Source organism: Vidua chalybeata, chromosome 6 (genome assembly GCF_026979565.1).
Source record: "Vidua chalybeata isolate OUT-0048 chromosome 6, bVidCha1 merged haplotype, whole genome shotgun sequence".
In the NCBI taxonomy this organism is placed as follows: Eukaryota; Metazoa; Chordata; class Aves; order Passeriformes; family Viduidae; genus Vidua; species Vidua chalybeata.
In genome coordinates this window covers 35,143,998-35,161,372 of record NC_071535.1, presented here as the reverse complement: position 1 = coordinate 35,161,372, position 17,375 = coordinate 35,143,998, and the positions used below count along the sequence as shown (strand labels likewise).

At 41.2% G+C, this 17,375-nt stretch overlaps 1 protein-coding gene across 4 annotated transcripts in view; it reads right to left on the bottom strand.

Moving 5' to 3' along the window:
* Nucleotides 1-4,583: 4,583 nt before the first annotated feature.
* Nucleotides 4,584-17,375, bottom strand: part of SIPA1L1 (signal induced proliferation associated 1 like 1) — a 197,157-nt gene continuing 184,365 nt past the window's right edge. For 3 of the 4 annotated variants that reach the window (XM_053945239.1, XM_053945240.1, XM_053945241.1), the window contains 7 exons: nt 16,996-17,235; nt 15,754-15,919; nt 13,771-14,014; nt 10,798-10,944; nt 8,022-8,136; nt 7,452-7,533; nt 4,584-6,696 (listed from right to left, as the gene is read on the bottom strand). In XM_053945239.1, the coding sequence (XP_053801214.1) occupies nt 6,553-6,696; nt 7,452-7,533; nt 8,022-8,136; nt 10,798-10,944; nt 13,771-14,014; nt 15,754-15,919; nt 16,996-17,235 (1,138 nt within the window). In that variant the 3' untranslated portion in view covers nt 4,584-6,552. The remainder of the gene's footprint in view (nt 6,697-7,451; nt 7,534-8,021; nt 8,137-10,797; nt 10,945-13,770; nt 14,015-15,753; nt 15,920-16,995; nt 17,236-17,375) is intronic. The other variant, XM_053945243.1, reaches the window with a different exon arrangement.

Below are 17,375 nucleotides of genomic sequence, written 5' to 3'. Positions count from 1 at the left end.
CAGGATGTTAGTGGGGAACTGAGATCTAACTGCAAAATCAGACCAAACAAATCAGAGCTGTGGAACTAATGCTGGTTTGAGTGTTGCTTTTAGGCCAGGGAAGCACTGAAAGAAAAATCAAACAACGAGGGAGATTCACATTTCCATGCTATAGGTGTAACCTCATCAAGTTTTCATCAAGGAGGCAATTTCTTGTTTGCTTGACTAGTTAGCGGAACACAGTGCAGCTCTTGCATATTTGGCCTCCATGAGGGACTTTCTAGCAGACTAGATCAGCTAGAAAACTTCACACATGTAAAATTCTCCAATTTCAACAGCTCTAAGTATGGCAGAACACAAGCAAGCAGGAAGAGGGAAATACTCAGTAGGCAAGAAGCCAGTTGTATGTACTCCTTTCTGCCCCTTCTTCTTCCCCAGGCTGTGTGTTGAGCCTGACCTGAGGAAGAATATAAAGCAGAGGAGGTCACAAAACAATCTATTAGTCAATAATGCTATTAGAACTTGCAGATGGTGGTGACTGACCAGTCTTCCAATGTGAAGCATAACATGGAATAATGGCTTTTGTCAGATGCTTGTGCACATGAAAGCTTGAAAACACCTAACCTTTTCTAAAAAAATAAAGGTGTTACAAAGAACAATAAAAACAAATAGATGTACACTTCTATTATCCCACTATTAGGATCAAATGGCATGGGTCACAGAGGAAACAAGAGAGTGAAGTGTCCCCAATTCCCCACCCATGCAATGCCTGCAGCAGAAGTTGGCACTGCAGAGGTCTGGGCAGCTCCTCTGGGCAGAGCTGGACTGAGCCAGAAGCTTTGAAGGAGGAAGGGCCAGGCAAGCACATAGTGGTTGTTTCTGCTGTGCACGGGCAGACACATCCCAGGCGTTATCCCTGGCACACTGCAATTTGGGCATGACATAGCCTGTTCCTTCCATACAGTGGAAGTTATCACTGAGCCTCCCAGCTCCAGCTAAGCAAACTCCTTATGGGTGTGAGATAGAAAGAGATGTAAATGCACCTTGGCTCCTTTCACAAAATAAGTGAGCAGTCAAGCTCTTCAATTCAGCCAAGTCCTTCAGTTGCTTGACTCAGTCTCTCCTTTCAGCTCAGCCACAGGCAGAACAGCAGTCAGCAGCCACCAGTCAAAATGAACAAACTGCTGGAAAAGTGCAGGAGAGGTGAGAGGAAGCAAGAGGAAAGAACAGAAATGAACTTTCAAACAGCACTAGGACAAATCCCTGCTTTTTGCCCCTGTGGTGTGAAACCTCTTTTTTGTTACTAGTTGGTGCCATTTGCCACTATCACAACATGAGGTTAGGAAACTACATTTAGTCCTAGTCCTGGAATATATCCTCGTTTCAGTCTCTGAATTCTTCACATGCCAATAGCTGATAGGTTTCTTCAGCTGCCAGGAGCATCCTCTGCCCTCAGCTGTGGCTTCCCAGCACGTGTGTCCTTCTTGCAGACAGCACAGAGTGAAGGACAACCAGGGGGCTCAATCTAGGCCCTGATTAAAGCATGAATAAGCAGTACCAAGTACAGAAAAAAGGAATTCCTAGAAACTAATCAGAATTGGACTGTAGGAAGTTGATTAGTGGAGTGAAGCAAACAGCACTCAGCATCCACCAAGCTGCAGGTTTCTCCTTTCTTGTGCCAGGCTCACCAAAGGGAAAATGGCAAATGTGGTAGCTCTGCTGCCGGCTGCAGACAGAGGACACGTTGTGGACTTTCAAGGAGGGTACAGACTCCTGTGTCATAAGCTTTTGGAATGCAGGCAAAACACAGCCTGCATCTGCTGCTGAGGTTACATCTTTCTTCTAATAACCCTGAAAATAGAAACCTTTTCATGATGAACAAAGTAATGGATTGCCCAGAGAGACCATGCATCTCCATGCTCAAAGGTTTTTCTTCAAGACTCAACTGGGTAAAGTCCAGAACAACTGGCTGGAAAAGAGACTTCCTGAAGATCCTTCCAACCTGAGTTACCTTGTGAGAGATCATAAATTCTGCAGCCCCCAGTCCTGCAGTTTGGTAAGGATGTACAGATTACTGCAGCACATTGGTTTTACTTCCTATAGGAGTTCTCCAGTTGCCCACACTTTGCTCTGCCACAACTGGCTGCAGGCAGCCCAGTCCACTTTAAATCACTGACACAACACATTGCGAAATACACAAGCAGGTTGTGATACTCTGAAATTACCTTCTGAAAGGAGACAGGTCCATCCATGCAAACACAGGAAAAGCTGGACAGAAGGACTTGCTTCCTGAGACTTTGCTTACTGAGTGCAGCAAAACCCCTCAAGGTCCCCAGCAGCTCTGTCTCCCCAAAGCTGACTGTGATTGCTCAGGCTGCTGCTGTACAAAGTGGGAGAGGATCTGCCTTTCCCAGACAGTGGCTGCAGCTGGTTTTCCTTAGAGAAAGGGGGTGTAAGTGGCTGCCATCAGCCACAGCCTGTCTTGAGCCTCCAGCAAGTTCAACTCACAAACTCCCAGCCCTACTCCCCTCATGCCCAGCCAAAACTGCTGTGGGAAGGGGATCTTACTGCAGAGCCCTGAATATTTCTTTGAGCTTCTTTTCCCCCTAGCATTTCCTTAAAAAGCCCAGCAAGGACTTCCTCACCACTACCATTATCAGGAAAAGGAGAAGGCATCTGTACAAGCCTCATAATCTCATTGCTCCACTTCCCTCCATTAGTAACCACTTCAGCACAGCCCATGTCTGCTCCAGCTGCAGCAGTGGAGAAGGGACTGTATCATCTCTCCTGCAGGGAATCCAGCTTTGGATGCCATACCAGCAGATAAACTGCAACCTCCTGCTCCCCTGCTGTCTTGCAGCAAAGCAAGTTGCTCACATACAGGCCTAACACCATGCTGAATTGTCTGCCAGGAGAGCACTGCCTGCTTAAAAAGAGGATTTGTTAGCTGTCAGCCCAAAGGAAGGCACTAAGAGTTGAGAGAATTACATAAAGGTTTTAGAAGCAGACCAGTCAATCCTCCCAGGCTATGCCTGGTTTATGGGGACCTTTCCCTCAATAGAAAGAGCTGGGAAAAAGGCTCTCACACTACTTATTCACTGAGTTGGACCACAGCCTCCCACAGAAACAAGAAGCTATCATACAGTAGCCACACTTTCAGATGAGTGAAACCTGATTGTGTTGCATTTCATCCCATCTCCTCTCCCTTAACCCCATAACAAGCTCCCACAGGCCCCTTCCCACCAGCCTCTCCCCTCACAATCCCTTCTCCTGTATGTCTCACAGCTCACCCCTAACCACACCCAGTTACCACCCTCTGACCTGTTACCCATGCCCAGCACCACTTCTGGGAAGAGTATTATCCATCATGCAAGCTGCAGCCCCCCGTGGTGACATTCCCACACCCTGACTGGGGGGTTTTGAAATAAGGCAGATTGCTGCTGCTGTATCAGCCACATCCAGCTATCCAAAAACCTGTCACAGGGAAACAGCACCTTTGCACTGGAATGTAGACAAGGAATACTAAATTGTTTCCAGGAACATAAAACATTACTCTCTGGGGAAAATGGGTGAAACAGGAACGTCGTCCTTATTACCCACACTGCTCCCACAGCCATCCACCTTCTGTTGAGGCCAGTCACTGCTCCAGCTGCAAGGAGATGCCTGCAGGTTGGATCCTGCCCTGGTCTAGGCTGACCTAGTGCTGTGTGTGGTGGAGTGTGGGAACCTCCAGCATGAATTCATTACGAATGTGGACAGGGCAACTCCTTGACTTGAAGGAAGCCTCCTCCTTCAGCTCAGCTACCAGGCAGGATCCAATTACAAATGGTAAGACAGCATCTAGCTTTCTTTACAAGATTCAACCTCAATTTTTCATCAGATGCTTCTATTTGCTCTTGCTGCTTCACAGATCTCTTGGTTCGGTAACTTCACTGCTAGAAAGAGATGAATTTTCTTTCCCCACATGCCTTGTGGGGATTGATTCAGTGAACTGGAAGACATTTTCCTGCAGACTGACCTAGTTCCACATTTTTGAGCTGTGTGGAATGCTGATCCAGTGGGCCAAAAAAACATCTGTTCAAAACACTTCCAAGGTCATCTCCCAAGTGAAAGATGAAGATCTGGAAAACAAAACAAATGAATTATTTGCCCCACCCTCCCAAGCCTAAAACCTGATGTTGCACGCTTGCAGGTGTGGCTCTGGGACACTGAAAGCTGTGTGTCCTTGGGCAGATGAGCTAGGACAGTTTGGTTTTCACCTAAATTAGCTTCAGTCCAAGTCAGTTTTAAAATCCTGATAAATTATAAAAAAACCCCATTGCCTCTCCTTTACATCACTCTGGTAAAGCCCAGAGCAACTGTTAAAGGTAGCAAACCCTTGTAAATGGGGGAAGAAGATATATTTGTGCAATAATACAAGTAAAAAGTCAAGGGATTAAGTGTTTTTTACATGCCCAGTAATTGCCTTCAAAGGGATAAAAATCAGGAATCTAATAGAGAATGGAACTCCTGTATCAATAAGTACTGATAAAAGTGGTACATGAAGAAAGCAGGAAGAAATGGAGACTCTGGAAAGTCTTAACAAAACCAACAAAATCAGAAGATGGTTTAGAAGAACCTTTAAAATGAGTTTTATTGTCAGAATTTTACAAGTAGCCTTCAGTGGCATCATACAAGAAGAACTCTGTTGCAAAACTCTAATAAATAGTCTGCCCCAAGTCCCAAAATATTTTTTGAAATAAAATAAAACCAAACTTAAAAATAAAAGAGAATAAAAGCAAGACTTCAGGATGCTCAGAGATGTTAGCAATATTTCCCATTTACAAATAATATCAGGCATTATATAAATCTCCTTCATACAAGTCATTAAAAAACCCAAGACATTCTAAACCTTTACAAAAGCACTCCAGAAATAGTTCCAAAGAGATCCATTTCCATGACAAAACATTAGAGAAGAACTCCATGGGGATTAGCATCACAAATTAAGTTTGAGGTTGAAGTGTAGTGTGTACTTGTGTGCAGCAAGATTAAAGATCATGAAAAAGGGATTTGAAGAGAGCATGGAAGTCTTTGACAAGACCTTGCCGGTGATTTTAATCTGTGTGTTTGAGAATGTGATAAAGGGGAGTGAGAGGATGCTCTCGAAATTAACCCCCAAATACACTGCACTTTATGGAAGGCAATATTTACTAAGGTAGTAACTATATCCTCAGAAGGGAGTAGAAAAGGTTTCTCAGCACACTGCACAGTTCAATGCCTGTGCAGACTGCAGTGCTTAAAAGCTGTATTTTGACACCTAAAAGGTATTTTCTGTAGAGGTAACATGTTGTGGCAAGTTAGCTGTTCCTTCAAAGAAAAAGAAATCAACTTTGCTGGCTGAAGAAGTTTGGGAAATCTCACGTGAGACAATTTCACTGGGGACTCAGGATTTCAGAGCTCCAATCCTGTCCCAGTGCTTTGAAAAATACACTTCTCTAATTCCCCTTTACATATTCCTCTATCTTCCATAGTAAAGGATTGGTAAGATCTCTCATGCAAGAAAACACAACTTGAATAAACTTTTCTCAAATCTGCTGTGATTTGAGAAAACAAGGGAAATAGAATGGGAGGGCAGGTACACAGTGATAGTTTGTGTGTTTTTTCATGGTGACATTTCAGGGGGGAGAAAAAAAAATCTTAATCTCTTTACAACTTCACCTTAAGTCTCCTGCAAATATGCAAGCACCAGACTCCCCTGGAAGGGAAGGGTGCTGTTGCTGAGCACTGTTGCTGGATCGCTTATATCTCAGCCTGCCTGATGTGGTATGAACTGCAGCATGCCTAGTTTTGCTGTTTGTAAAGGTAATTGCAGCCATTGTTTCCACAGGAAACAAAGGCCACCAGAAATGCTAATGCAATAGATGTGTGACAATATGCCTCACCCATGGCTCACGTCTCTAGTCTCTCTCTAAGCTGTGATGCCGGTTGTACTGTACCATACACTATGGACACGCGCTCTCTGCAATGTATGGGAAGGTAGCACTAGTAACCAAGCGCAAATTGCTAAGGAGACACCTAAAACATTGCATTACATCCCCTTGTCTGTGGCATACTTCAGAAAACAATGTTAGAAGAGCAGTAAAGTAAACATTTCTTTCTAATTTTCTAGATGTCATAATATTTGCCAAAGCTGCAAGGAAAAGCAGATTACCTGAAACAGAGAGAAAGGAGTTAATGGAAACAGAGGCAGATGGAACAGCAAGCCTGATCCTGGCCTCCAAATTATTTTTTACATAACAGATAAAGAGACAATGTGCAAAAAATAGACATTCACATTTTAGCAGTTAAACTTTTATTTTTTTATTTTACCTTTTTAAAATTATTTACTTTGTTTTTTCTACAAAAGGCAGACATTGATTGTTGATCTGCAATTGTTCTGAGTGCGCGCAGAGATGCAAAAAAGGGTTATTGGAGGATGAAGAACAGGGAATTGCTCTGACTATACTTTCACATGTCAATAATTAAGGTGGCATTAAAGCTTAAGTCCCAGTAATAATATTCATAACAGAAAGTTTCCTTCCCCGTACACTGTTCTCAGTTCATATCAATTGTGTTGAAAACCCATTCGGTGAATTTCTTCAGCTTTTCAGTTGCATTCTGGGATTCCTCCTGTAACCTCAAGTTGTCTTCCCGCAAATGTTGCACTTCAGCCTGAAGGCTGGCCTTGTCCTCTTTTTCCTTAGGCATAAGGAAAAATACAGATCTTAATGGGAATTTTAGGTCATGCTTCCTATCTATCTAGAGCAACAGGAATCTCTTAAGAGAGCATAAGTCTTGTTCTTTTTAAGGATTTTATGTGCAGCAAGACATGGGTTTATACCCAAGAGACATTAGTGACGTTTCCTTGCCCATGTTTTGATTACATGAACAGGATTTCTTTGTATTAGATCCCAATACAGAAGCTGACTCCCCAGGTGGTCCAATAAAATTGGCCAGGACCTGTCCTGTATGTACAAGTGCTGATGGTTAACCAAGTAAAGGGCAGGGAATCTTCCTGCAAACACTTTCCCAGCTAAGAGACTTCATCTCAGTACTGCAGATCCTTCTTGGACCAAGTAGGCATTAAAACAATACAGGAAGTTTCCACCACAGAAATTGCAGGTTTAGATAACACTGCAAACTTTTCATCAGCAGGATACATTTTTATGGACTAACTTCAAGCCTTTTGCAGTGTCACCTGAATTAGGAGTGGAGGTACTGTGAATCACCCTCCTAATTTAAGCAGAGGAATCAAACGCCTACAAATTCAGACACCCCATCCCAGCCTGCATAATTAGAAGCCTGAGAAAAGTAGCAAAGAAATGTCTTTTTCTCATACAAGGATGAGACTGTCACAGGCTCAGGCATGGAAAGCAGGATTACACAGTTATTAGCACCACAAAGCACCAACTAAATACATGTCTTACAAATCCTTCTGTAGATGAAATGCTTACCTTCCTTAAATCTTCTTGCAGCATCTTCAGCAAACCTTCCAGTTGGTCCACTTTAGAGGCAAGAGTTGGAGGAGATTCTTTACTGTTGAAAGCAGGAAATAAGAATAGGTATTGATATGATTTACTGTCTTCACATGGGGTAGCTAGAAGCTTTGTCTATACCAGGCGGCTTTACGAAGGTATGCATTTGTGTGCACCAAGAGACCACAAAATGAACATGATAAAGAGTACATGGAACACATGCAGCACATTAAACAACAGAGCAAATTTAACTCATTATTACTTGATGGGTCATCCCATCACTTGACTTCTTTCTACTTGAACTCACTGTATATGCCTTGAATTACAATTGCTTTGGACAGTTTCATGAACGTCTCAGACAAGAAAAAACCTGCAAAAAGATTCAACTGGACTTGCAATTCTTTTATTTTCACCTCCCAGTTCCATCTTTATGAGAACTTGTGAAGAGTTATTGTATGAAGCCTGCAAATGGCTTCCAAATGAAGACATCCCTACACTTTTCCTTGGTTTGTAGCTGGGAAAGCCTGCACATCTGGTGTATTTACTTACCCTGTATAAGGCTTTATCTGTGCAGTAAGCTGGTCCTCAGCCTGATCACTGCTGGAAGCAGCACTCACAGGTCTGTGATTTTCATCAGCAGCAGCAAAGAATGAAGCTCGCTGAACTGAGAAGGCAAACATACAAAGAAAAACAATGGCAGCAATAATAATTATTTGTTCATGCACAGCACAACAGCTACACTCCAGCATCTCAGCAATTTCAGCCTGTCTCAAGCAAGATAAAGTGATGATATGACATACCAATGTAAACTTGACAGAAGCAAACTGGCAATGCAAGTGTTTGCAGTAGGTTTGCCACTGTACTGGAGTCAGGAAGTACAAAGAGATCTTCCTGGGTACAGCTGCATGATACCCCCCAATAACTTAGCAACTATATTTAGCTTCTTTCACTCTATAAAGAATGCCTTTATATTGAGGAAAGAAAAGCTCACTGTGTGCACTTTGACCAATGTCATTTTTCAGAACCTGAAATTTTTTCCTTATGTCTTATAAAACGTTTTCAGATTGAAACATGAAACCTCTTTCCTGCCCTGTGTGTGTATTTCTTGTCCTGTAACTGTTCAAATGTTCTTACACATCTCTAAAACACCATCACGTGGTGTGACACACAGCAATATAAAGACTTTAGCTTAATAAATTAACCTCAGCAGCTGTTGGGCTTTCACTGGAAACAGATGAGTATAGCCTTTTTCTGTTTGGCAAATTATTATAGTACAGATTGGTGTAGCTCAGGGATCCAGGCAGTTTTTCTTTCAGCTGTACAGATACCACAATTTTTAACTTCAGCGGCTTATGCTGAGGACACCAATCAGTGGTGTAGAGGTGGTGCTCAGGATCACAAATCAGAATTTAGACTCCTTGGTATGTGTCAATCCCTACTGGCACTTGTCAGAGACTACAGGCTGGGATTATACTGAGACCAGACAACCAAACACCAATGGAATTATACTAAGATCCTTCTCCAAGTCAAATTTGAATGTATTTTTATAGCAGTGAGATGAACCTGCCACCTAACACATTACTCCAGTTTTTCTTCATCTGAGTTGTCAGTTTGTTATCTTGACCACAGTGACTGTGTTCACACTTCCTAAGAGAAACACAAGTGAATCTGGGGCCTACCAAGTGAGGGATTCAGGTTAATGAGGACAGTCAAATAAATCTCACCAAAAACCAGAATATCCTATGAAGAGAAACTGCCATCCACAGGGAAATGTGTTAAAACCTGAGTTTCACCCATATGTGGTGATGAAAAAACCATCACTACAAATTCATCTCTTCTTGAAGTTCATGTCTTACATTGACTACTCTTCCCAAAACTACACAGCAGAAATATAAACCAAGTTGCTCCTACAACTTCTGTGGCAACAGAGCAGAGGACATGAGTACATCTTGAACACTCATAGAGACACCCACTGTCGTAATGATATCTAAGGCTACTACCAGAGAACAGCCAAGAAATCAGGTTACTTCACAGACTTCTCCAGCCATGCTGAATAAGGTCTAAAAGATTCAAGATCAGTGAAAAAATACTTCCATGAAGGTGGGACAGTAATGTGGTCTGGGGTCCCAGGGGTCCGTCCGGCCCCCCAGGCAGCCGCTGCCGTAGGTGTCCCGGATAGAGCTGTGCTGATCAAGCTCAGCCTGTCTGGGTCCCTCTGGCCAGCTCCCAGCCGCAGGCAACTTAGCGAGCAACTCTGCAGTGATTTCAGCTCTGGTGAATTCAGCTCTTAGTGATTTCGCTCTGTGCTCGCAAAGTGCCTCGGCAGACGCAGGGATGGAGAGAGGAGAAGTCTGTGTGGAGTTCCGCAGCGGTGTCTTTATTGGCAGCTCCTGTGAAAGTTTCCAGTGACAGCTCTTCTGCCGAACTGGGCAGAAATGGGAGTTTATATAGGGTACAGAGGTGTTGGAAATTGTCCAATGGCCAGGGTTGAGGAGAATACGACCTATAGCCTTACACAGAGATAACAAGGGTCCGAGGGCGGAGGAGGGGCAGACTTATCTTAGGCGAGTGACCACCATGGAGGCCTTGCAGGGCCTCTGCCTGCTACAACACAGCATTTATGCACACATTAGGAATGAGCACTTCTGCTTCATGCACCTAGAAGACTTGTCCATTGGATTCTAGTAACATAAATTCTCTTTCGTCTAAACTGCATTTTAAGTTTTAATTTTAAGTTCAAATGTATCTAGACAGTTTACAGTTCTCTTAAGTTTACCAAGTGTCATGGAGATGGAAAATGCCAGAGGATGAAACAACACTTACATGCAAATCTACATCTTCAGGGTATGCAGAGGCAATGAAAATGTATTTTGGAACAAGGGGTATTTCCTAAATTATCTTGTAGCAATCTTCAGCTGCACTAGATGTACTTCTCACTAGTGCAGTAAGCAAGCAATCTTTAGCGTGCTTTTCCCCTACTATATGACTCTATTTTTGCACTTTTGTGCCTTTCCCAGACCAGCTGCCTGCAACTGTTTTATATGAAATATGAAAAGTGACCAGGTTCATAAAGATTTGGCCAAACCATACCATCAAGGACTTCCAATATGAAGAAGTGGTATCTGAGTATTATATATGAAGTTTCAGGCTCTTAACACTGGAGTAGGTATTTTAAATGAGCTTAAGCTTCAGACTAAGTAGAAAATTAAGAACAAAAAAACCAAAAGTCAGGATTAAAATAAACCCAAACAACCACAAAACCCACAGTCCTTAATGAAGTGTGCACAAAGACCAGCTTCCCAAGTGTTGTATTCTGAAAACTTACCTTCAAAAGCTTTGGCAGCATCTACCAAGTTTGACCAGTCCAGATCAGAGGCAGAATCAGGCAATGGCATAAGACCAGGGTCTGGCATGGGCTGCCGTCTTTGCTCCTGGATATCTGTGAGGGAGCTGTCTGAGGCAGAAAACTCTCCTGGAGCGATGCAGAATAGATTACAAACTCCATAAAAATACCTGAAAATTCCTTTCTTTATATATTGCATACCCTATTCTTAATTTTTCTGGCATAGCACTTTTCAAAATCAACCAAAATTCAGAAGAATGTCTGATCAACTGCAGTTCACCAGATACAGCACTTCACAAAGCAGTTTTCTAAAGCCAGCACATTCAGCTGCTTTCTAACTTGCCTTAATCTTTTCAGCTGAGTGTCTCAAAAAACACCAAAAAACCCAAAAATCAACCCAAAACTGTGTTTTTCCCTTCCTCTTTACAATCTTGTAAACCAACTGGAGCTGAATTAAGCCTACCAAGATGAATCAGAACAAGAAAACTCTTAAAGTTACTTCCAGAGCATTGCACATCTCTCAGCAGTTCAGCAAAACCTTCAGATCTTTACTAAAACCACACCCACCTGTAAGCGGTTACATGGCTCCCTATGGAAAAAAACAACATTGGCAAGCATGAAAGAAGGATTCAAAATCCCTGTAATTTTTGTGCAAATTAAAACAACAAAAGTGAAAACACTTAGATTTTCACCACTAATTAGGGCAAGACCAAACTGTCGACCAAGAATTATCTACTTTATTTCAGTTTATTGGCTGGACAATCAAAAATGTGCAATGTCTGGTCACACATGTGAGCTCAGAAGCAGCAACTTCCTTTCTCATGCCCTCTGTCAGGATGTAAAGTAGTTTTGAAAACGTTGTAGGCAGTATTAGAAGAGAGAGAGGTAGGGGGGAGAAGATGGACTGGGCACTTGGGAGGAAGCTGCTGAGAAGATTACAGAAAAGGGTCTGCTTGGATCAAACAGAACAGAATGACAGTGTGACAGGCAGGATACAATCCCAAAATGCCTGGGTTGTGTTGTTTATTTCCCCTCCTCCATTACTTTTTTTTTTTTTTGATAGTGTAATAACTATGTAACTTCAATAACTAAAATAATTAATAAGAACTTCCGCTAAATCATATTGCTGCCTGGGGAACAGTGACCAGAAAAGCTACACTGCATTCACTTCTTTGCTCAGAAATATTGATATTTTTTTGTGTCTGTGTGTATTTACTTTTGTAAATGTAATCTTGGCTCAATATTATTAACACTGAAGATTCTTATCTTAGCTCTTGAAAGAGTTATTTTGGAGGTTGTTAACCTGAAAATATTTCTAGTTAGTGAAAAGATACATGCAATTAGATGAAAACCTAACTATTTGAAAAGGTACCTGTTTTAAAAATGTCAGTGGGATTGTTAAGGCAGATGAGTAAATACAAGCATTTTTAGCTAACTTTTTCCTCTAAAAAAATGGATGTGCTCTGGAATCTTTGGATTTATAGAATTTTGAATAACTGGAAGCCAACAAATACTTGTGGTACTAACTATCTCGCTTACTTAATCCTTTTCTCAGCAAAGTGTGTGTGGGAAGACAATTTGTGTGCCAATCAAATAGCTGGTCCGTTTATCATGCAGCTCCTACGTTTTATAGAAAATGGAAAATTTTGTTTTGTTGACACAGTTAGAAAGGTTATGTGCTAGGAGGACTTATCAGTTTAGGATGGAAGAGAACATGATAACAAAAGAAGGTTTTGTAGTTTTCTTTTTGGAAAATACAGCATTTAAATGAAAAGAGACAAAGTGCTGCTTTCCACTTGTACTCTGGTGGCATCATTAATCTTCTGACCCCAAGGCCTCAAAAACCAAATCCTCCAAGCATAACCAAGTCTACAAAGTTATTTTAGTGCATATAAAAACAGAAATGGAAAGAGCTCAGTTTCCTAACTCTTATGCAAGAAACATGTTATACAGACACAACAGCTCAGGAAAATGTCAGGTTCAACACTGCAAACTGATGCCTGGTGATCACAGTCAGATGAAAAGAATTTTAAATACATTTCTTCATCAGCCTTCACTGTCAAATGTATCCTGTGTAGCTAAATACAGACTGTGCTTAGAGCCCACTATAGCAAGTTGAATCTATTGATAGCCTTGCATTTTCCTCTTGAAACATACTAAAACATGAATAAATCAGAGCAGATATGTACTTCTTTAGAATCCTACCCTGCGATCTACCTCTATTTCTGGAAGATACACTCAGTTATGATGTACAGTGGGAACCTGTGAAAATTCTGTTTCTTACTGTGACATTCACATGCAGCAACACACAACTCATCAAATAATCATACTGAGACTTTTCAGTAAACTAATGGGGAAAAGCTGCGTGTCTTCTTGACAGCACTTTACAAATAACTTTTTCTGGTTAACTGTGTGACTAAAATAAGTAATTCAAGTGCTGTAAAATAAATAGGGTAAGGGAATGAATTTAAAAACAGTTGAGCAGTTGGCATAATAAAAGCTGTATCTGGTGTAGCTGTTTCTCTAAATGTCCACTAGTATTTACCCACCTCTGTATCATTTTCCTAATCATATTTTGTTCCCGTAATCCCACAAGAAGGAACTGACACCTGAAGTTCTCTCTGGTGGATAACCAGGCATACATTATTTGTCCATTGGTCCAACTGATCTAGGTGACTCTTGGAAGAAATTACAAACTTGCAGCCAGTGAAGCAAATTTCTGTGCTCCCTCTACAAGGCAAATGCATGACCAGTCATGCCATCTTACACCCACTGAAGTGAGGGGAAAAAACATTAAAATCCTGTCCTTTTTTTTTACATTTTCAGTCATGTGACTGGACTGTCCTCATCTGAGCAAAATCAAGATGGAAATAGCAATTGCTGTAACAAACATTCTCCCCCAAGATGATTCACAAAGGATTCCTCTGCAAGTAGAAAAATAGGAAATCCACTTACCATGCAGTGATTTCATTCCCAAAGTATAGGATGGTCTTCGTAACGGCAGCGACTTTGGGAGAGAAGGGTAGGTGCTGGTGAACAGAACATCATTTGGCATGGCTTGGTCCAAGAGCGAGGCCCGTGAGGTGAAGAAGTGGTCCCTTTGACCACTGTAAATACTCTCATCTGACAAAGTCCTTTGCAAGGCACGCCTTGTGGTAGGAGTGCTGGGAAAGGGAGACTGACAGGACAGAGTGTGTGACTATACATTCATAAACACAAATAAAAAGAAATGAGAAAAAAATAATCAATAAATAAACTTTTGAAATAATTTTTTAAAGTAAGAAACCAAGTGTTTACATAGCATTTATTCAGAGTGGACAGGAAAAAATTGAAGGAATTGGCTCTTAAGGAGGTTACAGCTAGGTAATATATAGAGATTTTTTTTTGCCTATCTCATATTTTAACTTTTAAACACCCTTCGAACTTCTCCTGAAGTGGAAATCTCAGGCAGCCCTTGCTGACTCTAGAGCTGATCTGTAGCAGAGAAATGGATACAGAAAGAGCCTGAATGCTGTACAAACCAGAGTTCTCCCATTGCACAGGGTTGGCTGCATTCCTGCAGGCACAGCACCAGCAAATGCCAACTAATTAGAAGTCTCCTGTTACTGAAAAATGAGGACCATCCACCACTGCTGTGGGTCTTCAGAAGTATTTGAATTAAAAGCACTCCCATGAATAAGATAGCTTGTGTCTTACCCACACCATCAGCCCAGCTTCCTCCCTGCTCCACAGAGGAGAAAGCAATGCTGGGGTAGCCAGGAGTTTTGCACTCTCAGGCCAGTGCCAGAGAGCTGCTATCACGACCATTCCAACCAGCAGAGACTCTGATTTTCATGCAACCTGTAGCAACATAGCTGTCTCTAAGGCATAACATTTCTTTACAGTTTGGTTGAAATCTGGTCAAAAATTTTTATATTGTAAGACTGCTTCTGTAAGATGAAATCTAAGTCCTACAGTGGGCAGAATTAAGTTACTTTTAAAGCGCCATTTTACTTTTAAGATGCAATTTATTGGTGTGACAGAATGCTTTTAACTTGCTGAAATTTATCAAAAGTGCAACCAGGAAATAAAGATCAAGATTCCCTAACCCCACAGCAGAAAACCAGCAAGCTTGGGAAGATATCTTGGAAAGAGAACAGTTCTCTTGCTCAAAACAACCAACAGGAGGTGTTCTCATCATCCATGTCCCAGTTCCCCTCAGAACTACCACAAACCTAAGGAAAAGCTATCTTGCCAATAACAAGGTTTTTTTATCTCTGGCCTCAAAAGCAACATCTTAGATAATCTGTGCATGGAAGCCACACTTACTAGCTTTAACAAGCCACTTCAGGTTTTTACTAGCAAAAATGAAGTTACAGCTCTCTCTTCTGCATGGTTGCTGTGGAAACAGTTTGGGCTCTGGATGACAAGCATTGGCTGTACATGAAGACTAGAAATCAAGACATTCTCTTCCAGATTATGGATTCTAAATGCACTTACATGTTATTCAACATATTTTGAAACACATCAGGAAATGTTTCTACTTATTCTGAAAAAACATCGGCTTAAGTTTAGGAATCATTTTTGGTAACAGGATCAGTGAGGTATAAAAGGGTGCTTTTTGCAAGGGGTTTCAGTACTGTCAGTAAGTCACTCTCTAGTGCTGCAATCAGAGTAGAACAGTTAAAATATGTAAGACAACACTACAGGATTTTCCATAACCCGGCAGTACTAAATGTTCTTTGCAATTTGGCATATTTGTCTCTTTAAATCTGCACACAAAGTTGTAATAATATTGCAGAGACTGTAATAATGAAACTTTTCACCAAATCGGTTCTCCAGTAATCAGTTACAAAGAGATTATTTCCTGTCCATGATGAGAATTCAGGGAATGCCTTGCATTTTATTTTCCTGGTATGGGCGAGAATAGAAAAGATCCTATCTCTCTCTTTAACATACCTTAAAATTCTTCTGGGATTCAGGTGTTGGGCTATCAAGATCTATCAATTTCTTCAGTTCTTCTTCAACAGTGGACTTGGATGCTCGTTTTGGCGACGCCCGCAGGTCTCTTGCCGACGCCCGCAGCCGAGGGTGGGCCATTTCATTGCCATCACTCTGGTGACGTCTTAAAGGAAATGGAACAGACACATTCAGGTCTCAAAGCCCTGGGGCAGGAGGTATGAATGAAACACGAATTATAGCACCCTCAAGTTTTTAAAAGAAAAGAAGTAAGTAGAGGTCAGAAAGGACGTAAGAAGTTTCACTACTATAGCAGAGACTCACCTTAGTGGATACCTGTGGAAGCACTAAGCTTGTTTAAAAACATCAACTAGCAATACAATAAAATAATTGAAAGGTTAATGTAATATATTTTCCCAATAAGGGGCCGAATCCATTAAAATAACATGCATTCTAAACAAAGCTAAAAACACGTGTCTTCAGTAAGCTGAAAAGCAGCAAATCACCAAGTTTCTTTAATATTTCAACTGGCTTTTAAATAATGTAGTTATCACAAAGTTTCACCATTTCCTTTTGACAGCCAGTTATTGGTATCATCTAGGGATACTGTGCCTGACTCAGTAACAGTCAAGAAGGTTTGAATCAATTACTTTGAAATGGGCTTTCTGAACTACTTGCTTTTTGAGTCATACAATATAACAATATTTTCACTAGTAAGCTGTTTCTCAATTTCTCTTCAAAAAGAGATGCTTGCATATTGTAAAGCTGAGATATCTTGCCTTGCTTTAAGCCAGTTAGACTGGTTACTGGCAGCAATTTTAACAAGGCAACATGGAATGCCAGAGTTAATGCACAACATGCACAGTACTACTACATGAATGAGAGGTTTAAGTAAAACTCGGGCTCTACAATAAGAGGATTTTTAATATTTGCTCAAATAGCATTTTAAGTCACCTTTAAGTAGTCCCAAGAAAAGATAAGCTTTAATAGGACTGAAATCCATAGAGCTTTCTAGAAATGATAAAAACTCCAACTTTTACAAAATAACAGGGCATGAGATTAGCCAGCTATCAAATACTTAAACCATACTCCAAGAAGACTAGATTAGAGATTAAGTTCCACAGAAGATGAAGCACTGTATTAAACAGTCTTAAGCTCTTGTCTACAGAGAACTGTCACAGATCAAAATGCTTCTTTTACAATTAAAGCAAATGATCAAACAAGAGAAAACAAAAATCTTACTTTCTTGAATCCATAAACCCCACTGAGTTTATTGTCCCTTCTGGCTTTTTCCATCCAATCAGATACTTGCTAGTAGCACCCTGGCGAGGGTAGAAAGTCCTAGGACCAGACGAGGAGGAAGAGGAGGAGGAAAAAGAAGGTGCAAGCTGGGGAGAAGTAGCAGAATGAAGTTCTTCTTTAGGTGAGCTTCTGGCACTGGTGAAGACAACAGGGCTGGTAGAGTGTCGTGAGCTCATGGTACTAGGAGAAGAACATAAAGACAGAAATTGCCTCAAATGTGTGCATACAGGCCTTGTTTAATTGATTTTAGAAAAGAACTCTGGGCACAAGATGTAATTCTTATCAACAGCAGATAGAGTAGCAAAACCAGTTTGCTCTTT